General features: G+C 34.7%; 1 protein-coding gene across 9 annotated transcripts in view; it reads right to left on the bottom strand.

Annotated features, from left to right (window-relative positions):
- Positions 1-25,795, bottom strand: part of CADPS2 (Ca++-dependent secretion activator 2) — a 563,764-nt gene that overhangs the window by 286,544 nt on the left and 251,425 nt on the right. For all 9 annotated transcript variants that reach the window (XM_011995959.1, XM_011995960.1, XM_011995964.1 and 6 more), the window contains exons 4-6: positions 22,289-22,369; positions 15,111-15,347; positions 8,780-8,898 (exon numbers count right to left, since the gene is read on the bottom strand). In XM_011995959.1, the coding sequence (XP_011851349.1) occupies positions 8,780-8,898; positions 15,111-15,347; positions 22,289-22,369 (437 nt within the window). The remainder of the gene's footprint in view (positions 1-8,779; positions 8,899-15,110; positions 15,348-22,288; positions 22,370-25,795) is intronic.

Here is a 25,795-nt window from a genome sequence, read left to right as displayed (position 1 = left end):
TGGACATTTGCTATGGCAAAGGGCATTTGCTAACCAAGAGAGAACTACAAAAGCACCTACATACATAGACATTCCACGCCTAATTCCCCTTCCTCCCAACTGCAACCCTAAACAAATGTTGTAGAAAGATTAGATGAGCAGGAAAAACAAGACTGGATAAAAGGGACTAAGGTCACTTTTTCCCACTACAGGTTTCTGAGTGATTTAGAAGGAAAGAAAAAAGGTTGTGAAATGTGTAAGTCCTGGTTTAAACTGTTCTGAAAAATTTAATACCTGAACATGTTATTCAATACCTAAAATAACCAGAAAAGGTATGGCATCTGCAAAGATGTCTTCAAGGATGGTATGGGAGAGAGATCCTAGAGTACCTGAGGATTGTGCTGTGGTAAGAATTAAGCTTCCTATTTAAGCCCTTCCAAATTTAGACCCCTCAATAATTTGTTACATAAACCAAATCAAGTAATAACGATAACTATAAAAGACTGTTATGAAAAAACTGTCACAGGATCACAACAAATATTACTAATCATAACTCTATAATCTTTCTCCAAAATTTTCTTTTTTATTATTATACTTTATGTTCTAGGGTACATGTGCACAACCTGCAGGTTTGTTACATATGTATACATGTCCCATGTTGGTGTGCTGCACCCATTAACTCGTTATTTACACTAGGTATATCTCCTAATGCTATCCCTCCCCACTCCCCCCACCCCACAACAGGCCCTGGTGTGTGACGTTCCCTTTCCTGTGTCAAAGTGTTCTCATTGTTCAATTCCCACCTATGAGTGAGAATATGTGGTGTTTGGTTTTCTGTTCTTGCGATAGTTTGCTAAGAATGATGGTTTCCAGCTGTATCCATGTTCCTACAAAGGACACGAACTCATCCTTTTTTATGGCCGCATAGTATGCCATGGTGTATATGTGCCACATTTTCTTAATCCAGTCTGTCACTGATGGACATTTGGGTTGGTTCCAAGTCTTTGCTATTGTGAATAGTGCCGCAATAAACATACGTGTGCATGTGTCTTTATAGCAGCATGATTTATAATCCTTTGGGTATTACCCAGTAATGGGATGGCTGGGTCAAATGGTATTTCTAGTTCTAGATCCTTGAGGAATCGCCATACTGTCTTCCACAATGGTTGAACTAGTTTTTAGTCCTATCGACTGTGTGAAAGTGTTCCTATTTCTCCATGCTGTTTTTCACTGGAGCTTATGAATGCTCTTCAGCTAACATCTGGAATCTAAAACCATCATATCTTCTTATTAATTCAGATGCCTCTAATTTTAAGGATCCCCAGATTGCTCCCTTTATTGTAAATAAATTCTCAATGAATGTAAATTTCTGTATTTGGCTAATGCTTATCTCTTTAGGCTTCATTTTGTTCTGCACCAACAGTATCGGTCTTGAGAAATGTTACTTCTAGTGAATTTATTTATATAAAAAGAAGCAATCTGTCATGATTTTGAAGATGGAAATGAGAGGAGAGAAAACTTTTGTATGGTTTGAGTGTTTTGCCTTTGGTTCATTAAAAATAGGCGCAGTTGGCTGACCGTGGTGGCTCATGCCTGTAATCCCAGCACTTTGGGTGGGCGAGGTGGGCAGATCATGAGGTCAAGAGATCGAGACCATCCTGGCCAACACAGTGAAACTCCAACTCTACTAAAACTACAAAAATTAGCTGGGTGTGGTGGTGCACGCCTGTAGTCCCAGCTACTCAAGAGGCTGAGGCAGAGAATTGCTTGAACCTGGGAGGTGGAGATTGCAGTGAGCTGTGATTGCACCATTGCACTCCAGCACTCCAGCCTGGTGACAGAGCGAGACTCCATCGAAAAAAAAAAAAAAGAAGGCACAGTTTTTCAAAGATCATACAAAAATGTAGCATATTTTATTTTATCTCTAGTCTGTAAGAACAGCTGACTAATGAATTATACTTCAAAAATAATTCAGACATTACTGAATTAAAATGGAAGCTAATATGCTTTTAAAAAGCATGGTTAGATTATCTTGTTTTATATGCAGTCTGTATTTAATCTCTCTTAAACATTGTCTCAGTACCTTGCCATTGTGATAAGCATTCCATTTGTAGCTACAATGTTCTTTCAATAGTTTGACAGATATTACAATTCTGGTTAAGAATTTAAAGTTCCCAGAAATTGGTACTGGAGACTGTATTTCCCATCATTTTTATGAGGCAAAAGGATGTTCTATCATAATATCCATAAATACATTTCTCTAATGACACACAATTCATTAGTTTTTCTTATTGCTTCTTGTCTTTTTATTATTTTCAGGGGGTGGGCAGTAGAGACCCATTAATCTTCAAATGCTTTTAATAAAACAGCACTATGGGATGAAGGAGAGACAGAAGGGGTGGCAAAAACACAGTGTGGCTTCCTGGTGTTTTTGGTTTTTTTCTCTAACAAATGTTACCGATATTTAATTCCCTAGTGTGATTATCAGTGCACTTTTATTTTATTGTGGTACTGCACTGGACACTTAAAAATTTGTTAAGAGGTTAGATTTCAAGGCTGGGTATGGTGGCTCACACCTGTAATCCCAGCACTTTGGGAGGCTGAGGTGGGAGGATTGCCTGAGGCCAGGAATTTGAGACAAGTCTGGGTAACACAGACTTCATCTCTACAAAAAAATGAAAAAATTAAAAAAGAGGTTAGATATCATGCTAAATGTTCTCCCTTATTTGTGTTTAATAATGAATTTCCTTATTTTCCTGGTACCAAGATCTATTTTTACCTTCCATAGGCTATTACTAGCTCCTGTGTTTGTTTAGGCACTCAAAGGATACTTAACACTTGGAGGGAATAAAAGACTAGTACATATAAGGAAATTTAGGACTACTATATGACCATAATAAATTTTGTTCTCCCTTCACCACCCCACAGCTGGTCATCCCTCCTACTATCCCTCCATTTTCTTTTCAGTGGTATCATTAAGGGTATGGGCTAACACCAAAATAAATGAAATGTCTGGAAAGGGTAAAATGCTATAAAGTATAGAAACAATTCCTCTGTATCTCATTCATACAAAACTCTTCCTGGTTTACTAAGAGACTGTGAAACGATGACTTAAAAATCCATAAATAACAGGAATTTTCTCCATAACTGAAATATATAGTTTATCCACACTCCCTTCCCTATTTTACAAAATAAAAATTAAAATGAAACTTTCTCAAATTACACTGTCTCCCCGTCACTCTTTGTAAATCAAACTTGTCTATCAATACCACGTTTATTAGACCCCAGGTCCTATATTCTAGGTTATGTACCAACCTCACACGCTGTTTCCCCCTAATTGCTGGCAGGAAATCAGAACTACAGGAATGAAATAGGCAATGGCCAGAAATCTTGATTAAGTGTATTGGAAATATGGACTAAATAAGGCACTTTAATTAGTATCAGACAGAAGGATGAATTTATCTCCAACAAAGCACAAACTGTTGAAGCATTAAAATTTGGAAAACGTGTCTGAGACATAATTCACTATGATGATGGAGGAGATAAATCTCTTTCCTGTTGTGCAAGATGAGTTCGGGATGAAAGTAATGACACTGCTAAAAAGCTGCAGTTGGTCAGCATTCATGAGATACATTTTTAAGGTAATCTGCCCTGGGATACCATGATAAATACAAATCTCTTAATTCATTTAAAAAGTTAACTCAGTGTTCATGGGGAAACACAGAAAGGCTATTTTAGTCAAATTTCCTTACAGAAAGAGTAATTTTAAAAAAAAGAGCACTGGGGGCTTTTTATAATACTTCCTCTCAGGTTTCTAAGTATTTTAATTCACTTATATTGTTCATGCACTTGTTCCCCAATATCAGAAGCCCTTTCAAATACATTATGAATATACAGAAAATTAAATAACAGCCCATGAAACTTTTACTGTTTGTAAAAAAAAGAAGTGTCAAAATAACATAACTTCAGATAAAAGTTAATTGGTCTCACAAACCAAATTTAAGTATCAATTAAATATAAGATTTTGTAGAAACTACGATAAGCAAAAAAAAATCCAGATACAAAGACTACATATTGCATGATTCCATTTATATAAACTATCCAGGAAAAGTAAAATTGCAGAGCCTGAAAATAGATGAGTAGTTTCCTGGAACTGAGAGTGGGAGCAGGAATAGACTGCAAATGGCCATGACAGAACTTTCTGAAGTGATATGTCTAAAAATTGAATTTTGATGATAGTTGCACAAATGTATAAATTTACTAAAAATCATCTAATCTACAATAGATGGATTTTATTTTATACCTAAATAAAACAGAGAAGATTATGTGGGGAAGAAAAAAAACCATGGCATTGAGATTATTAGAGAAGTTGCACTCCCTCAATATCTCATGGATTAGTAGGGTAGACCTAATAAAATAATCTAAGGACCATGAAAGAGCTTCCCAACAAGTGGTGGTACAATAGTATTCTTCCAGTGGGTTTCAGGACTGACAAGACTTCAATTCTCTCGGCCACTGGAGTGGCATGGCAGGACCTGGGGTTTATATTTCCTGCAGCTAAGAACCTTCTTCCACTGACTCTATTTACTACAGAAACAAAATATTTTGCTGATCAAAGGCACCTTGATGAATGAAAATGAAAAGAGATTATATCATTACTTACAAATGCAACTAAAGCAGTGCTTAGAGGGAAATTTACAGTTGCAATTGCCTATATTAAGAAAAAGAAAGATCTGAAATCAAAAGCCTAACTTTTCACCTAACACACGGTAAAAATGAAAGCAAACTAAACCTAAAAAAAGGAGGAGGTAAATAGTGCAGAATGAAGATAAAATAGGGAATAGAAAAATAGGAGAGAGTCCAAGAAATAATCCTAGAAATGTTATTTAAAATAGTTTTTTAATGGACAAACTTCTAGTTAGACGGGCTAAGAAAAAAGAAAGGATATTCAAATTACTAGAATCAGAAATGGAAGACAGAATACTATTACTGACCTTATAGAAACTAAAAATAATTATAAAAACTATGATCAAATGTGTAATAATAAGTTAAAGAACTTGGATGAATCAAAAACTTAATGGCATTAACTTTTAATGGCAAAAAACACAATTACTTTTGCACCAACCTAATAGAAAAACCTAAAATGACTCAAGAAGAAAGACAATGAACAGATCTATAACATGAGATCAAATTAATAATCACAGAATTACTACCAAAGAAAAGCTCAGTCCCAGATGACTCCACTGGTGAATTCTACCAAATGCTTTCAAAAAAATACAAATTCTTCATACCTTTGAAAAAAATTGAAGGGTCCACTTAAAACTTCTTCTACAAGGCCACTATTACCCTGATAACAAAATCAGAGACATTACACAAAAAATTACAAGGACAATATCTCTTATGAATATAGAGGCCAAAAACTTCAACAAAGCACAGAAACCCAAATCCAGTAACAAATTTTTAAAATCCTATATTATGACGAAGTGGGAATTGTGCAAGGAATGCAAGGTTCATTTAACACCTGAAAATCAAATAATGTGTTACATCATATCAACAGAATAAAAGATAAAATCCACATGATCATCTCAATAGATGTAGGAAAGCATTTTACAAAATCAAACACCCTTTCATTATAAAAACAGTAAACAAACTAGGAATAGAAAGGAACATCCTTAAACTGCTAAGAGTTTCTATTAAAAATCCAGAGCTAAAATCAGATTTAATTATAAGAGATTATAAGTTTTCCCCCTATGATCAGGAATACCACCAACATGCCTTTTCTTACCACTTTTATTCAACATTGAACTGGAGACAATTAGTCAAAAAAATTAGATAATGGAAATCTAAATGAGACAGGAAGAAGTTAAACTATCAGTATTTGCAGATGACATGGTCTTGCACATAGAAAAGCCTACAAAATCCACTAAAAACTTTAGAGTTAATAAGCAAGCTCAGTAAGCTTGATTGATGCACATAAAATCTATATACAAAAATAATTATATTTCCAATAATTTGAATGATTTAAAAGTAAAATTACGAAAACAATTCCACTCACAATAGCATAAAAAAGAATAAAATAATAGAAATACATGTAACAAAAAATAAAACTTTTACTTTGAAAGCTACAAGACATTGTTGAAAGGGAAACTGAAGGTCTTAAATACATAGAAAGACATCCCATGTCTGTGGATCAGAAGACTTAATACTGTTAAGATGGCAGTATGTTCCTAATCGACCTACAGTTGCAACATAATCCCTACTGGAATCTCAGTTGGTGATCTTTGCATAATCTTTACAAAAGTTGATAAACTGTTCCTAAAATTCATATCAAATTTCAGAATAGCCAAAACAATCTTGAAAAGCAGCACAGGTGAAAGCCTTACACTCCTGATTTCAAAAATTACTGCAGAGCAATGGTAATCAAGAAAGTGTGGTAGTGGCATAAGAACAGGCATATAGATTGGTAAAACAGAATTGAGAGTCCAGAAACAAATGCATGTGTCTATGGTCAACTGATTTTCAAAAAGGATGCAAATAACATTCAATAAGGAAAGAATTCAACAAATGGTGTTGGGACCACTGAATAGTCACATGTAAAAGAAGGAAGCTGGACCCTTACATTACACCATATACAAAAATCAACCTAAAATGGATCAGTGACCTAAATATAAGAGTTAAAATTATGAAAGTCTTAGGAGAAGGCATAGAGCTAAAGCTTAGTGACTTTAGGTTTGACAATGAATTCTCAGTGGTGATAACAAAGGCACAACAAAGAAAAAAATAAATTGGACTTCATCAAAATTTTGTGTTTCAAAATACAAATCAAGAAAGTGAACAAATTCACAGAATGAGAGAAAAGGTTTGCAAATCACATATATGATAAAGGCCTAATATCCAAAATAGAGGAACTCTTAAAACCTGAGAAAACAAAAATGGGCAAAGGACTTGAACAGACTTAATATATGGCACTTGATACTGGCATTGCACATCAGGCAGGAAAAATGTAACGGTGCTAGGACATTTAGCTTTCCATATGAAATATATACATGTAAGGAAAAATATTTATACTATATCAGTTTGTATGAGTATACTCTATAATGTTCAACAAAATCACCTAATGACACATTTCTCAGAATATATCCCTGCTGTTAAGAAACACATGACTGTATATATAATTCTATTTATATGAAATGTCCAGAATAGGTAAATCTATAAAAGACAGAAAGCAAATTAGTGGTTGCTTAAGACTGGAGTGGTTAGGGGTTGATAGCTAAAGGGTACAGTTTTGTGTTTTTGTTTTGTTTTTTTTTTTTAGATGAGTATATTCAAAAATGGATAGTGGTGATGATTACACAATTCTGTGAATATACTAATGTATTACCCCCAAATATATACTGTGACTACATCACAAAAATAAGTTTAGTCAATTAATTAATAAATTCCACTAGAATGCCTACTAAGTACTCAGATATAAGACTAAATAGGATAAGATGTTTTGTCCTTTTCTCAGGAGGAAATATATTGCAAAATAAACACATAATTAACACAGTCCAAAAATTAAAAAGTGGTAAGCCAGAAAATATACACTTCCCACTGGGTTAAAGGGAAGGATTATTCTCAGTGACGGTTAAGTTGAGATTCTCAATGCCAAGAAAACAGCTATACAAAGATAACAGGAAAGATGACTACAAGCAGAGCGGAAAGCAAGTGCGACACCGGGAATGGGTGGATAAGTGTTTGAGGAAGTGCATGAAGTCGAGGGCAGATGAATTGCAGAAGATCGGTAGAACAGAGGGAGCAGGTGAGATCCCAGAGGTCATGAGAGATTGGTCAAGGGCAGGCCTGTAGGAATTTGTAGGTTAGGATGAGAAGCTTTGACTTATTTCTTTTCAATCCCCTAACACTCTGAGCACCTCTCTTCCATTACACATAACCCACTGTATCTCCCTATCCTGCCTGCTCTAAAGAAAATGAACATTTCTCATATATCTTTAGTGCCTATTTGGGATCTCAACAGAGGTCTCTTAAATGAACAGGTCACATATTGGTATTATAATAAGGCAAAAATCCTAAATCCTATAAGATATTTAGAATAAAGATTAAATAGAAGAAAAAAAATGTTTTCTAAAGGTAATGTACAAATGAAGGTCAAGCATATTGCATCTGAATTCCTCAGGCCAGCCTGGTTGTTTCTACTAGAGACCATGATGGGTCCTCAAGTTTGAATGCGTTAAAGAGAACATCTTACTAATTTAATTAACTCATTGCCAGAATCTGAAACATCAAACTGCTGGCAAAAAAGCAGCTTTATACTCTGATTATGGAGCAGTAGTCATTAACTGCTTCTCTAGCCCACTTACTAAGTATTCCAAATAATTGTGCAGAATCATGGTATCTACTGTTACATCACCAAGAACTGTAACAGACAAAAATGAAAAGGCTATTAGAATACAATTCTCACAAATGAAATAGGATTATGTATTACCTTTCAAATAACAAATGATGATAAAATTTGCTTTCCTTAGAAATGACTTATAAATGTTTTATTGCCTAATGATTAGCTTTGCATTTGCATGTTGGATTTCCTGTTTGTACTACACAGGAATTCTGCCAAAATTATAATTATAACATCATTATCCAGAAAGGAACACACTAGTTCTAACACATTTGAGACAAAGCTAGCCAAAGAGCAGTTTTAGAGTGTAATACCACACATTTATGCACATAAATAGAGCATGTTTCTTTGGGAGGATTAAAAAAACAAACAATAACAACAATACATTTTTTTCAACTGGCTTACTGTGGCCTTGAGGCTTCAGCCTGGTCTGTCTGCAGTTTTTCTCCTTCCACTTCCATTGTACAGTAAACAATTCGATTGGGAGCAACTGACTTCAAGCCTTGCACTTCCATTATGACAATCTAAAGATAAAATGATTTTAAAATAATGCATCAAGTTGACAACATTTAGTAATATACAGAAATAGCAGCATGAACTGAATAAGGAAGATTGACAAAACTGGAAAAAAAAATTTTTTTTTTATTAACATCACTGGTATTTTATCTTCTTTAGAATCCACCTCTATTCATAGAAGGTATAGCAAATAATATTTTTAGGAAATCTGGCAACTGAAACTATATTTGCTGCCAGCTACAGATAAGAGTAAGGTCAAAGGTCATAAATATAAGCTGTAGTGAATTAAACGAAATTTAAACTCAGATCCTTAACAAATTAAGGCAAGTCTGCATGAAGTTAAGCAGAATCACAAATGAAAATTCAGTGCAGATGATAACAGCAGCACACAAGTTCCATATAAATTAATATAGTATATATTAATGGTAGGCATTTATACCATCATACCAACTCATTGATATCAACACGTGACATCAGAAATTTTCTATATTCACTTGAGATTACTATTACTGTCTGTAAAAGAGTTTAATTTATGGACTGTATCTTATTAAATGGAAAACTATAATTTGTCACTGAACATCTTAATACTACCTTGGTAAGTAAAAATAATTTTTCTATCCATCAAAGATATGTACCAATTTAATTCAGTACACTGGAAAAACTGATATTGCCTTATGTATTTGTAACTCCTGAGAGAAAGGACAGCATATATTTTTTATGTGCGCTTTTTAATGTTTGTCGAAGAGGCTGCCAATCTTAAAACACTGTAACCTATCATTCTCATTGGATGTATACATCAAATATGAATATTATTTACCATAAGGTTTTCAATCAAAAGTTACATCATGAACTCTTCTAAATTCTCAAAATTTAATTTATAAAATAGATTAAAATGCATTTATATATGTACATTGATTTCTTCATTGATCCCATGTTGTATCTGCACAAATAATAATAAAATTCATGTTTCATAGCTACCAAAATATCTACCATAAACATAATCTGTATCAGTTCCTGATCATGTAATACTTTATTACAGTCATTACATTTTTTATAGAGTCGTGATAAGAATTTTGATCCAAAAGGGCTCAAAAAACAAATCATCTTAAAAGTGTTCTTCCTTTCAGCTCTGTTACAAGAGAAGAGTCATGTTTGTAAATATAAATGTGTATTTGGTTTTTGTTAAATTTTGTTTTCATAAAATATATAGGAAACTGATTACTCAGTTATTTATCAATAAAATAAAAGGTCAAACTCAGAACAGGTTTTCCTCCTCAACCAGGCCTTTTGTCATTTTCTCACATGGAAATGCATACCAACATATGAATCAAAATCAGGACTTAACCGAAAACAGACTAAGAAAATTAATGGAGAATTGATAGAGAAAAGTAGTATCTTTCACAGCTGTTCTAACACTCCTCAGGGAAATTGGGATGAAATACTAAATCTTGATTAAAGAAAATAAGCAAAGGAACTTATGCATTTTTAATGACTCAGGTTTTTTGCTAGTAATATTGAAATTTGTTAGATTCTTATACAAATAAAACCAGAAGCTGAGATAAATCAAATACATAACCATATTAATTAAAAGGCAAATACACTTGGACTTACCACCATTACTCTAATAACTTCTTAATAATAAAAATGTTTGATGGTCATTTAAAATGTATGAAACAACAGAATTGGGTACCACAAGTCTAGAAATTGTAAGAGCACTGCTTCATATTTCAGAATATTATTGACACTGCATCTCTTTCTGCAGTGTGTTTAAATAGCCCAAATGCAAGAGAAGAAAGGCAGCATCTGCTTGACATTATTTCTGTCGCCTCTACTATAAGCTACTGTAAACATGACCTCCTAAAACATACTACTTATGAAATGGTACTCTGCTTTTCAAAACAATACTTCCAACTATGCTGGGAACCTTTTATCCTGCAGAATTGTCACTTTCAAAAGATACAGTTTCTGTGACAAAAAAATCTATACGTATAAATAAAACAATATGATTGTACAGATCTGATATCAAAAAGGAAAATAAAACATAGCTGGCCTAAATAATTACTGATAAAGACAGCCAAGAATTCCATGGACCATCAGCTAATCTAATTTTAAGTAAGTGTTTCAATTCCCAGTAAAACTTGCTAATGGACCTATGGAAGCTAAACCGACCTATTTTTCATCTTCTCTTTCCCATTCTCTCTGTAGCTGATGTCATAAGGATAAAATAAATAAAGCTGTCCTAGAAGTAAAAAGCAGAGAGGCACGTATAAAATGTGAAACTAGGTAACTTTCTTCCAAGTGAAACGCTGACCACAGAGTTAGGAGACATTTAAGCATGTGTAGTTTATAAAAGAATGACATTGAGCAGTATGGTGAAATTGGGAACCATATAGCACCAAACATAGAGAAACTCATGGAATCTGCTAGCCTAATATCAATGAAAGAATTCAGTGTAAAAAACCAACTATAGGCTGGGCGCGGTGGCTCACATCTGTAATCTCAGCACTTTGGGAGGCCGAGGCAGGCGGATCACGAGGTCAGGAGATCGAGACCATCCTGGCTAACACGGTGAAACTCCGTCTCTACTAAAAACACAAAAAATTAGCCAGGCATGGTGGCGGGCGCCTGTAGTCCCAGCTACTCAGGAGGCTGAGGCAGGAGAATGGCGTGAACCCGCAGGAGCTAGCAGTGAGCTGAGATCGCGCCACTGCACTCCAGCCTGGGCAACAATGGGAGACTCTGTCTCAAAAAAAAAAAAAAAAAAAAAGAAGTCAACTATACTCATGCAACTGATAACATTCCCCACTTTCCACTTCTTAGTTCAACATTTGTTTTTCTAGTATTGCTTGAACATTTAACATTATTGAATAGCTTAGCGTTTTGTGGATTGGATCATCTCTTGCTTTAATATTTCTTCTGAAGCCTTAATGAACAGGGAAACCTAAAAGTAATCCTGTACAGCTGCTTTTTTGGTACCATAAAAATCCTTAATTCAATAAGTATTTATTGAGTCAATTGTGCACTAGGCACTGTTTAGGCACTTTCATTACCTCAGTAAACAAAAAAGAAAGAGAAAGAAATAGAACCTTCCTGCAACTTACATTCTAGTAGAGAAAGCCAGATAATTAACAATAAACACACTATATAACTGAACTATATGTTAGTTGGTAAGTACTATAGCAAAAACTGATCTTGGGAAGGGAATAGGGTATGGTGGGAGAAGGGAAGGGTGGGAGCAATTTTAAAGAGAAGGTGAAATTTGAGTAGAGTTTTTCAAATCTGCACTTTATTCCTTTGACTCAGTATAGTTCTTAGAAACGATTCCTCCACTGGACCACTTCTAAGCCTGACTAATGAAGTGTGACAGCTTTAAATGGGATTAACTGCTTGTCTTTCAGAGTTTTCTTAGGCTGAAATATGGGGTCTGAGGAGCAAGATTTGCTGAAAGAACTAGAGATAATTACTCAGTTTAGCTTGGCTGATGTCACAGGCCCTGTGACTAGAGGCGTATCTATTCTCTCTGGTGTCCTATAAACATGCACTGCACCATCGTTACTTAACACGACTTTACGTTGTTGCTGGACACATAACTCTTGCTTAAAATACTGTGGACACTGAGAACAGATTTGTATAATGCTATGGTAGGAAAATATCTGCCTTAGATAGACATAGCAACAGAGGATGTCAAAACAATTTTATAAATGTGCAAGCTTCTCAGACCATGAAAAGTGAAGTTTTAGCTCATATTCTCTAACAACCTACTGCCAACGTACTGCCTAAACATATTGGCAATAAAGGACAGAATATCATTTCATAGTTATCACTTAAACATCGACTCAGCAGCCTAATTTTGTTTTCAATAGGCAAAACATAATTCATAAGTTAATTATTACAATTGTTTAAGATTTTTGAACAATAGAGAAAAGAGAATGTTCTAAACTTTTAGTTCTGAATGTTTACATATAAAGATAATGCTGGACTTGTATATTATAAAAGTTATTTGCTCTACAAATTATTTTTTTCATCAATAAATTTAAATTATAGACTGGGCACAGTGTCTCAAGCCTGTAATCCTAGCACTTTTGGAGGCAGAAGTGGGTGGATTGTCTGAGCTCAGGAGTTCGAGACCAGCCTGGGCAAGATGGCAGAACCCCATCTCTACTAAAAATACAAAAAAAAAAAAAAAATTAGCCGGGCATGGTGTTGCATGCCTATAGTCCCAGCTACTCAGGAGGCTGAAACAGGAGAACCGTTTGAACCTAGGAGGTGGAGGTTGTGGTGAGCAGAGATAACGCCACTGCACTCCAGTATGGGAAACAGAGAGAGACTCAGTCTCCAAATAAATAAATAAATAAATAAGATAAACTCTTGTTGGAAAAAGTTATACTATAATTAAGGGACGAATTTTGTTTTGTATAAAGTCTTAAAAAATAGAAAAGAGTTGACGTTTTGTATTTCACTCAGCAGGAGATCTGAGACAGGAATGATGAGGAAATTCTACAGGTAACATGCTATGTAGTTTCAAATTAGACATCCTTATGTTATAAGATTGAAAAGGCTGAGAAGAAACCCAGTAGTGAAACCATTTGGTCAAGTCATTAGGTAAGCCCAGAATCGAATCTTGAGTCAGAAGAAAGTCTCATAGTTCTAATATGACACTAAGTTTAATCTATTAACCTACAACTAAATCATTAATCCTGAAGTCAAGAAAGTGAGAGGCAGATGTCCTCAAGTTTGAATGTATCTCAGAGTTAAATATATGGAGAAAAAAGAATAAAAATAGAAGTTTTCTTCTTCTGCCATAAACTAAGGAAATGAAGTTTCAATAAAGAAATTGAAAACTGTTCTTCGTAAGACTATATTTACTTTTATTTGTCAATCAGCAAATGCAAATGGCAGCACTGGGAACCAGTAGAGAGGATAAAAGGAAGGAGCTATAAGCCTCAATATAATTTTTGAAAGAGCTATGAATTAAAGGGTCACATTGTTACTATTTACTAATGGAATAAAAATTATGGGGAGGGGAAGCTTGAGTTTCAACCAAATGGTGACTTGACTCTCCTAATTATTATGTTATAATCTTTTATCTTAATGCCTCAGATACATTCTTTCTCCTGGGAACTAAAGATGTCAGGGGTGTGTGTGTGTGTGTGTGTGTGTGTGTGTGTGTGTGTGTTGTGGTGTACAAACCCACAGACATATAACTAGATAAGCCCATATACATAGATGATCAATTAAGAGACATGTAAAGCATCAATAGAAAGTTGTACAAAGAGTATTAGTCTTCGGTTTCCAGTGATTTGCATAAAATATGAAATTCTGAAGTTTTGGAGAATACAATTTTAAATGTATGACTTTTGTTCTTGCTCTAATATGTACTGTGCCTGTAATAAAACTTGAAGTCCTGAAAAAGAAGAATTCTCTATTTCTCATCATTCATGATACCTAATAATGTGCATTATAACTGGCTTATTTGATATGATCCTAGTAAAATGATCCTATGGGTAAAGTAGATTTAAAAAGAAAGGTTAACCAAAAATCTGAAAGGAGTTCCCAAATTACAAAGAATTCAATTATATATTGAATTGCTATTTCTACCCATGTGCATTTTGATGCTTATTTTATCAATGAATTTTTGTTATTGTTGTATTTTTGAGACAGGGTCTCACTCCGTCAGTCAGGTTGGAATGCAGTGTCATGATCACTGTTCAATGTAACCTCAACCTCCTGGGCTCAAGCAATTCTCCCGTCTCAGCCTCCCAAGTAGCTGGGACTACAGGCACCATCATGACCAGATAATTCTTTTTTTTTTTTTTTTTAAGAAAACAGGGTCTCGCTATGTTGTCTAGGCTGGTCTTAAACTTCTTGGCTTAAGTGATCTTCTTGCCTAGGCCTCGCAAAGTGCTGGGATTACAGGTGTGAGCCACAATGCTCGCCCTATTTTATCAGTAAACTTACACTAGCCTCGATGGCATAAAGAAGATTTGCCTTAAAACTTTTATTATTTTATTATTTAATCCTAATACTGTTGTTATGTTTAAAGGGAAATTTGCATTCATGTGCATATACAAGCTGAGTGTCCAACAAATGAAGAATAATTTAACATCTCCAACATATATTACACTGTTTTAAATTCTAAAAGTTACTGCAAAGGTCAACAGAAATTATTTTGCAGCCTCATTTATGCTGCCAGAGGTGAGCATGAGATAAAGCTACTTACCTCTAAGGTGAATGACAGCACCACGTCGGACTTTGACAGCTGAATCTCATTCTCATCTCCTATGTCCAAAAATGCAGAGTTTTGTGAACGTTTTAATTTTTGTAATTTAAATTCTGGACCACCTTTCGAAACTGGAAGACTTTCCAAATTGGCCATTAGCAAATTCACCGAAGACCGCAACTCTTCTATATACATATTCTCCATATCTTTTGCTATAAATTTGGGGAATTTTCTTTCCTTTAAAATAATTTTTAAAATAATAGTGTTACATAAGTCATATTTCAATTTCATCATTAAAAAATTGTATGATGTATATACTTTGCTGTCTTAGAAATTACAACACTCTCAACATATCTATCCTACTTCAGTCACTAGGCTTTAAAATCCTCAGGCGTTGGCATTTTTGATTATATCTAAGGTACTTCAGATATCTTATTGAGGATCATTGCAGTACAAAATGAAAAAATCACATATATTTTCACATTAACTTTATTTGTGATAAGATCTGCTTAAGGAAAAACAAACTCTGAAAACATGCATGGAAGATATTTTAGTGTATAGATGAACCTTAGTCACTAGTAGTTTTGCAATGCTTGAGATAACTAGTCTATAAAAAAAATTCAGGACACACAGCTTTGCCAGTTAGGAAACAAACATTTTAACAATAGCCCTATTTCTTACCACAGATATGCATTGTTGGAAGGGTATGCTTTTTCATAAATAGGCATTAAAAACTCACATTATTGAAGAGTGATATGGACATATTTCTAAAATTAGTAAATTTTCACAGTAATGTGCCAAGATCTTTTGTGGCTATAAATTCAGTTTTTTACTAAAGGCTTAGAAAATGTTTAAAGCAAAAGGAAATTTATGATAAAAACTATCAAGGGAAAAAGTAACAATATCAATTTGGAAGATTCTATTTTCCTACTAAATTATATCAGCATTGTCATTCAATAATTTTAACTCTGCAATCAGATTTGTTTCTTCTGCTCAATTAAAAGGACATTCCAAATATTGATATTCACCAAATCATTCTTTGGTAGTGCCAAATCATTCTTAGAGAAGATTATAATAAATTTATATTCCCCGGAACAGCAAATGAGAGCACTTTGTTCCCTCACATTCTTGGCTCTTTCTTTACTGTTTGTCAACCTGGCACTTAGGTTTTCTCTCTTAAAGACAGAGGGTATATAGTTTTACAACATTAAGCCTAGTGTAAAATGACCACCACTGCATAGAACTGGCTGGAGGATGAAAGCCTAAAGCGGCCATCTTTCAAATGACTGCTGAATGCTGCAGCACGGCCTTTACGTTTTCTCCCTTGACATCATTCAAAATCTAACCTAAGAAATCTGTATTACTAGTACAACTGGAAAGCATCCAGCATGCTCTTGTCAACCTGCATCTAGTCTCTGACTCACTTGCATCAGTTCGTTCATGGGATGGGAAGGAACATCTGGCACCACTTCACAGATCAGTCCCAGAGTCGCAGGCCACCTGTTTTTCTTTTCCCCCAATATAACCTTCACATATTTCTTTTTAAAATAATTTACATATAATCAAAATTAAAATTGCATAATGTCACAGACAGATTAAATATCTACATTAAAAATTAACTTTCTCAAAGAAGGTTCTTAAGTATCCTTTAAAAACTTCTCTACAGTTTGAAGCAACATTCCAAAACAGCAAACTTGTATCCTTAAAAAAACAGGCAACTACCCAGCTATAGAATACCTGGGTTTCCTTTAGTGCGGTGGGGGAGGGAAGGAATTGTCTTTAGAATAATTTTTCAGATAAGCAAAGAGAGGGGAAAAAAGCAAAACGATCCATAAAAAACATATTTTATGTTTTTGGCCTAACTTTAAGGCTGTCAGAAAAAGCATCCAAAACTGAGAAATAAGGCAAAGCAATGAGCGGGCAGATCCTTTCAATGTCATATGGAGGTTAAGGCCATCCAATGATCATTTGGGGAAAAGATCTTAGTTCACCTTATTATTTATTATTGATTAAAGGTTCCAGACAATAAAGTTACACGTTACCTTGTAAAACTGTGTCTGAAAGAGGTGCAAATAATGTTTGGTGAATAATATAACCCAAAGGTTCAGTTTAAATCTGTATTACAAATTAACCAATTTTTAATTAAGCCCATTAATCTTATCTTAGTAATGCCCCCAAACACCTAGTTTCTCACATGCTCTTTGGTGTGGTTTTAATATCTAACTTGTTTGCTTATTAATTATGCATTGAATAAAATCTCTATTGTGTGTCCATTTTATATTTGTATGAAAGTCATAATTTTACCCTCAAAAAGTATAGTTTAACAAATAAAAAGGTGAGTATGTCACATATCTGAAAGTGCTGATATACTAATGCTTTGCTTTCAAATTTTCAACATGTTATGGAAAAACTAGCATTAGCACAAGAAAAAAAATCTATTTGTATTTAGCTTTAACTATAAACATTTCATTAACTATCATCTGTCAAACAGGAGAAAAGCAGGCATCTCCAAAATTGGCTCTTTTATCCGTATTTCCAAATTTTTCAGGGACTAGACTATACTTGAATTTTTTTCTCTGAGAAAGCTCAAAATTCTGTTTTAAAACTTTGAGGTTTATTGATAATATTTTATCAACTCTATTTAGCCTGCTTGTGTTGTCCCTCACCGGCAAACAACAAAACTAATTGTATATCAGACAAATACACATTTCAAATTCGTTCTTTTAAACTAGAATTGAATCAGAAATAGGGTTATTTCCTAGTTGTCTAACTGTGAATCACTCTTATAAGCTATGTGTTCTGATTAGGTCCTCTGTACAGCATAGGTCACTAGTGGTCTTAATACATGGTATACCCAAAAACAATATTTGTTTATTTAAAAGGTTTTCTCATTATTCAAGTATAATCACTTTTTCTTAAGTGCTGTTAACCTTCCACTAGATGACATCTGGATTTCATACCCTAGGATAGTTTCTCTAAGCTGATCTCTGCTGCTTCCCATGCCCCATATTAATTTTAGGTTGTAATCTCAGCACCATGGCATCAAGTGAACTACTGGTTTTGAAGCTGGTTTCAAACCTAACTAAATCGTTGAAGTGTTTAAATGTTTTTGCTACAAATTAGAGCAGATTCAGTTATCCTTACCATATTGGTATTCTCTCTTCCTTTCAATTCAAATGAGTGGGAGAAAAGGGAGGGAGTCTACAAATAATTCAAGAATTCTTCACAGCCCCAGCTTTCTCACAAATATGCCAGCACGTAAGACTCAGTCATTCGATAAACATTCCCTGAGGGTCTGCTCTGTGTTCTACTCCAGGCTCCTGGAGAGAACCATGAAGATAGTGGACAAAGTCCTCTGCTGCCATGAAACCTATATTTTACTGTGAGGCAATACACTTAGTAAACAAGGAAATAATTTCTTATGGTAGAAAGTGGTAAGTGACATGGAGAAAAAGTCTAGAAGGAACACAGAGTGAGTGGTGAGAAGGGTTGCAGTTTTAAACGGGGTGGTCGGGTAAGGTCTCAATGAGGAGATGATGCCCTTTGAGCTAAAAGTGGATGAGGAAGTATGATGATTAATTTTGTTTGTCAATCTGGCTAGGCTATGGTGCCCAGTTGTTGGGTCAAATACGAATTTAATATTGCTATCAAGATATTCTTTAGATGTTAATAACATTTACAATCAGTAGATTCAGTAAATCAGATCACCCTCCTACATCTATAGGTAGGTCTCATTCACTCAGTTGACGGACTTATGACCAAAGGTGAAGGTTTCCTAAAGAAGCAGCAATTTTGCCTCAAGACTAAAACACAGTTTCTCGCCTGCCAGTCCGCCCTACAGATTTCAGACTTAAGACTGTAACATCAACCCTCACCTGAATTTCCAGCCTGCCTACTTGTCCTATGGATTCTGGACTTGCCAGTGCCCACAGCTGTGGAAGCCAATTCCTTGAACACCATCAATCTCTCTCTCTCTCCCTGCCCTCCCCCCCGCCACGTGTGTGTGTGTGTATATATATACATGTATGTATGCATAACATCTACTTTAAATATTATATACATATTTATTATACGTACCTAGATATTTGTCTAGATATATGAAAATATAGATATAATCTCCCATTGGTTCTGTCTCTCTGGAGAACCTGACTACAGCAGGGAGCAAGCCATGTAAATGTCAGTGGATGTTCGCTGCAGCTGAAGAGTCAGGGCCAAGGCCCTGTGGCAAGGAAAGGCAAGGAGGCCACCGTGGCCAAAGTGGATTGAGCAAGGGCAAGAGTTTAGTGGAGGATAAAGTCAGAGGGGTAACAAAGAACAGATCACACAGGACTTTGCAGGCCATTTTAAGAACTTTTCTTTTTTTCTCAGCAACATAAGGAATCATCACAGATTTAGTGCAGAACATTGCTGGCTGTTGTGTTAATGGGGACAGGGGTAGAATCCAGGAGACTGACTAAAAGGACAGAACAATGATCGAGACAAGAGACAAAGATGACTGGACCACACTAGAAGGGGGAGGATGGCAGCAACTGTCACATTCTGGAAATACTGTGAAGGTAGAGATAAAAGGATTTCCTGATAAGTTGCATGAGGTATGAGAAAAAGGGGTCAAAGATGATTCCAAGTTTTTTGGCCTGAGTATCTGGAAGGACTGCACTATCAAGAATTGGCCTGGCCTGACCACTTGACTGAAAACTGTAACCACCCACATCTCCCTCTTACATTCCCCATCCCGCTTTTTCTGATCTATTTTCTAAGTAACAATGATCACCTTCCATAATTCAGTTACATGGCATGTTTACTGCTTATTGTGGGGCTATCGCAAATAAAATGTAAGTTCCACCAGGGCCTGGCAGAAATATTTTTGTCTCATTTTATCCCAATGTATCCCAAGTAACTAAGATAGCACCTGGCTGTATAGTTGGTGTTCAATAAATATTTGTTCAATTAATTTTTGGATAGAAAAAATGAGGCTCGAAAGTGTTAAGTATCGTGCCTACTATTATGTTTAGAAAACAGCAATCATGAATTTGGTCACAGGTCTTTCTGGCCCTGTACACATTTTGTTCACTACTTCCTAATCACCTCTTGGCTAAAGTATTAAAGTCAACATCCCTCTTGAAACAGAGATTTTGCCCTGTAGTTTTATTGTTATTACATTGTGTTGTTCTGTGAAATACAGAAGGGGGTGTTCCTGAATGCCAACTAATAGCTATTTATCAACCACACTTCTGGAATTATCAGACTGCAGAGGCAGCAGGATGTAAGAGAGCGAGCTGAGGCTCTGGAGGCAAGGCCAGGATTTGAGGTCTGCCTCAGCCACTTATTTGTTATGTAATCATGGTGAAATAAATAATCTTGTCTAAGCCTTAATTTCCTCTTCTATGAAATTAACTTCATGATATCATCTGCCCTTACAAGGTTTGTAGGATTATTGTCAGAATATAATTCAACAAGGTCAGTCAATTGTTATTAGCCTTAAAAATATTTCATTAAGATGGCTTCACTTTGGTGAACTTGAAGCGGAAAGCAATTAAACCCGCTCAATCTGCTATGTCAATATTTTCATCAAAAGGTATCCTATTTTTAGAGGTATATTTTGCCTTCCAAACCCATCGGCTTTACTTCTTTCTCCATGCTTTTTCCACTCTATCAACATCTCTGATGAAACCATCAGGGTTTTCTCAAGAAGAAGCCTTTGTGTGTTCATCACTAACCCTTTCTTCTGACTCAGCCCAGGCGTTTATGAACGTGCCTTCTTCTCAGTATGAACTTGAGAATACGTCTGAGGCTTTTCTTCCAGTCCCATAACTCTCCAGAAAATCACTTAAACTTTATTCTAAAGCATTGCATATGACAATGTGTCCAGTCTCAGGTAAAATCTATATACAAGTATACAACTTTCCTAGAAACCCAGAGGACAAAAATAAGGCATGTTATCCTTTCAACCACTGCCCTCTGTGCAAATGTAACTCTTTGGCCCCTAATTTATAGCACACTGTATCTTCATTCATTTAGAGATTGTTCTTCATGATCTAATTCCAGCTTGGTTCTTACAACTTACTGTCATTCTTGTTACACAATTTCTCTCAATTTTTCTCATTTTATAGTTTCTCTCTAATTTCTCAACCTTTCCTTTACTTTTTAATATACGTTTAAACAGTACTAGCATTTTAAAAACATATATATTAATATTTACAAATACAAATTTTCTTTGCAGAATTACAAAAATAATTGTTAAAATTAGTATGGGATATAACTTCTTGAATGCTGGAAGAGTTTACTATCTTGATTTGGGAGGTGGCTACACAAGGTGTATGCATAAACATTCATTAAACTGTAAAATGAAGATGTGTGCAGTTTATTGTATACATGTTATGAGAGAGATATAGAGAGACTATCCATCAAATATTGGAAGTTTTTGCTAAACAGAAAGGAAAGGGAAAGAATCTTATGCTCAAAGCAATCAACAGCACTATAACTGCAAGTCCATTGAAAAGAACTAAAATTTTCATACTACTGAAGTAAGTTAATCAATAAATTCACTAAAGAATGATTTAGACAATTAAGTTCCAGTCTCTCTAAAAACCTTAAGTACTAGAAAAAACTCGTGGCTTTTGTCTGAAATCTATTTCTATTCATGATACACAGTGATCATACAAATAAGTACAAGATGATGAATTTCTTGTATCAAATACACTTTATCTGCCAGATTGTATACTAGATACTTAAAATTATATTTTTTCATGCATTTAGTCATTCAATTAAATATCAGTTGGAACCACTATGTGCCAATAACTCTGCTGTATACTTAGGAATGTATTATATGATTTTGTGGGGAGGAGTTTTCTCTCCCTGGATATATTTTGCTTAGTACAACATTAAAACTCTTCTAGATCTGGCAGTTTGAGAAACTCATGCATTGCTTCAAGAAAAGTCTATAAAAGTTATCATTAAGATTAAACAGTTCACATATTAAGGATGAATATGTAAAGTGAATAATATGTTCCATCTAGATAACATGCATTCAGATATTTGGGATTAAGAGGTCTATGTGTAGAGAAGAAAATGTTAAAATTATGCTGGCTTTTTTTAACCTATACAAAACACTTTTTCAGCTCACAGAAATCTACGTAAAGAAAGGAACGGGGTACAGTATGTCCAAGTTAATAATTTACCTTTGCCATTTTATCTGCCAATTGCAGCCGGCCATCAAGTTCCCTTCTGATCTGGGCCGCTTGTTCGTCTGCATTATCCAGCTTAAAAACAAAACAGAAGTTACACATATTGTGATTACTTAATAGCAGTGACCCACAGACGAAGGCAAAGATTAAATGACTCAAAAATGTTTAATAGACTGTATCAGATGTCTATTACAAAGAGAATACAGGAGGCTGTTTAATTAGATTGGCAGACTAGATAAATTTATTGGGTAGTTTCTCATTGTGGTTTTATTCACAAAACCACAAAATCAGGAAATTGGATTTCTTGATCATTAGGTCAGTCCTAAATAGTTCCAGATATATGAACCTCTTGTTTTGTTCTTTCAAGTTCTCACCATGTATTTCTGGAGGACGAGATGCTGAGTAATGTTTCACTTCTTTCTTTGTACTTTAAAACATTCCCTTTGTTTTAATAATACGTTTGTATTAGTACTAAACTATAAAAGTACTCTTTGATTGACTAACTTTCTACCACTTAAGTCTTCATATACTCCTCATTCTAATACCAATAGACTAATACTGCCAAGAAACCCTTCCATTCTTTTAAGGATTGGCACCATATTAGAAATCCATTCTCCTGTTCTAAATTTGACTGAAAACAAGAAAAGTGTGCTCTCATCTTTTTTTTTTTTAAGAAATCTCCCATTTACATGGAAAATTATTTTCACTTTATGAACTAATCCTTAACTTTTTCTATAACTTATTTTAACTTTGCTCATACCTTTTCACCCATTCACTCAATATTTATTAGTTCCTTTATAAAAATGTTAAAGTGAGGAGGTTAAGTGTTAATTTTCTCTTGACTTTAGTTTTTTCTCCTTTTGCACTCTCATCACGAAGAAGCCTGAACCACACAATACACTTTAGTAAAGGACCATCTAAAGATTCGATTAAGATTGAGAATAACATTAAACACCAAGGAGAATACGGTTTAGTTGTCCCTTTCCTGAAGAACAACAAATTGACCAGGTTACATTTTTAAAAACATCCTCAAATAAGAAAGTCCTCAAAAACATGAGCAGAAACAAACCAGATTAACACAATGGTGATAAGGCAATTTATATGAAGAGTCAAAAAAAAAAAAAAAAAAAAAAAAAAGAGGAAGATGTTTCTACAAGAGAAAACCAAAAGACTGGAGGTGAGGAGGTAAAACTGGACATACACAGTGGTTCTTTTGGAATGAGATACCAGAAGAGGAAGGGTGAGGGACAGGACTGAAGAGAGAAGCAGGGTAACTTCATAAGTTACTCTTCACAAGCCACATTAGGGAATCTGGAGTTAGTTCCTACAACAAGGAGACTTCCTTGAGAGGTTTAAAGTGGAGGAGTGATATGATCAGACATAAGCTTTGGAAAGGAAAGATCACTCTGTCTCCAGCACAAACAATAGGTCAGAGAGACAGAAGGAAGTCTTCTTATTTTCTTTATAGATATACACAAAATGTTAAATTGAGGATATGCATGTTAATTTTCTCTTGGGAAAAAATACACAAAAGGCCTGAGATTATCTGTCTAAAATATGTTTCCAAGTTGATTTTTAAAAAACCAATTTCATTTTAAAATAAGTTAAAAAAACAGGCAAGATTTTCTTAAAATAAGTCGTTGTTATAAAGGAGTTTCTTTCTATGTCATCTCATAGAACTAATAAACTTAATTTTAGTTGATGAATATGATTCAAAATCGAACAGAAACAAGTTTCTCTTCACTGTGTCTAAAACCAAAATGATTCAAATTAAAAACTAATGTAATTGGCCAGGTACGGTAGCTCATGCCTGTAATCCCAGCACTTTGGGAGGCCAAGGCGGGTGGATTACTTGAAGTCACAAGTTCAAGACCAGCCTGGCCAACACGGTGAAACCCTGTCTCTAATAAAAATACAAAAAAACTAGACTGGTGTGGTGGCACACATCTGTAATCCTAGCTACTTGGGAGGCTGAGGCAGGAGAATCACTTGAACCCTGGACATTCAGGTTGCAGTGAGCGGAGACCACACCATTGTACTCCAGCCTGGGCAACAAGAACCAAACTCCGTCTCAAAAAAAAAAAAAAACAAAAACAAAAACTAATGTAATTATGAAGAAAAGTAATATGTAATAAGTACATGTTCCAGGTTAACTGAAATCTCTCATTCCAAGCTCCTAAAAATTAAACCATAAGAACACTGAAACTATAACAATACCTCAAATGCACTAAATGTAATATGAAATATATTATGGTCTTTACTTAAATGCTGATACATATTTCTTCAAAAGAAATAAAGTTACTTGCATATAAAGGAATTATATTTTTTCTCACAGCTCCAACAAAAATAGCATTTAATATCTTAAAACAAAAGGCCATAGTTTTTCAAACTTCACTAGAAACGCTATCATCTTTTTGTATTTATATCTATAGATTAACAGCACTTACTTAATTGTAAGTGAAATTGTTTGAGTTATTTCTAAATTTTGGTAGTTTTGTTTGTAAAAGACAATTTACAACTACATATTTTTTTCTTTTTGTGGAGATGGAGTTCTCGCTATGTTGCCCAGGCTTGTCTTGAACTCCTGGGCTCAAGTGACCCTCCTGCCTCTGCCTTCCTAAGTGCTGGAATTACAGGCATGGGCCACTGCACCTGGTCTGTCTTTAAAAAAATATTAGTGGCTTGATCACATTTGTCTGAAAAAAAAGGAAGCAAAAAACAAACAAACAAACAAAAAACAATGTAGAGCATTGGGGCACTACATTGTCTTTTTTTTTTTTTATTTCCGATTCAAGGGGGTACACATGCAGGGTTGTTACATGGGTATACTACATGTTGTTGTTGAGGTTGGTGATACAGATGGTCCCATTACCCAGGTGGTGAGCATAGTATCCCATAGGTAGTTTTTCAGCTCATATTTCCCTTGGTCAATCATTCCCCAGTGTACTAATCCCATCTTTGTATCTACGTGCATTCAATGTTTAGCTTTTATTTACATGTGAGAATGTGTGGTGTTTGGTTTTATGTTCAGGTGTTAATTTGCTTAGGATAATGGCTTCCAGCTGCATCCACATTGCTACAAAGAATATTATTTCATTCTTTTTAGGGTTGTATAATAATCCATGGTATATATGTGTATGTGTATATATAGATATTTATATTATAAAATATTTTATGTATCTATATAATATTTTCTTTATCCAACCCACTATTAATGGACACCTATATTAATACTAGGTCTTTGCTATTGTCATTAGTGTGTCAATGACCATATGGGTGCAAGTGTCCTTTTGATAGAACGAGTTATTTTTCTCTGGGTACATACCCAGTAGTAGGATTTCTAGGTGTAACAGTAGTTGTGTTTTAACTTCTTTGAGAAATCTTTAAACTACTTTCCACAGTGGCTAAAGTAATTTGGATTACCACCCACAGAATATAAACATTGCTTTTCTCTGCAGCCTCACCAGCATCTGTTGGTTTTTTTTTTTTTTTTTTTTTTTT

The sequence above is a fragment of the Mandrillus leucophaeus genome, unplaced genomic scaffold (genome assembly GCF_000951045.1).
Source record: "Mandrillus leucophaeus isolate KB7577 unplaced genomic scaffold, Mleu.le_1.0 Scaffold5, whole genome shotgun sequence".
In the NCBI taxonomy this organism is placed as follows: Eukaryota; Metazoa; Chordata; class Mammalia; order Primates; family Cercopithecidae; genus Mandrillus; species Mandrillus leucophaeus.
The sequence above is the reverse complement of the archived record's forward strand: the minus strand, read 5'-3'. Positions and strand labels throughout refer to the sequence as shown.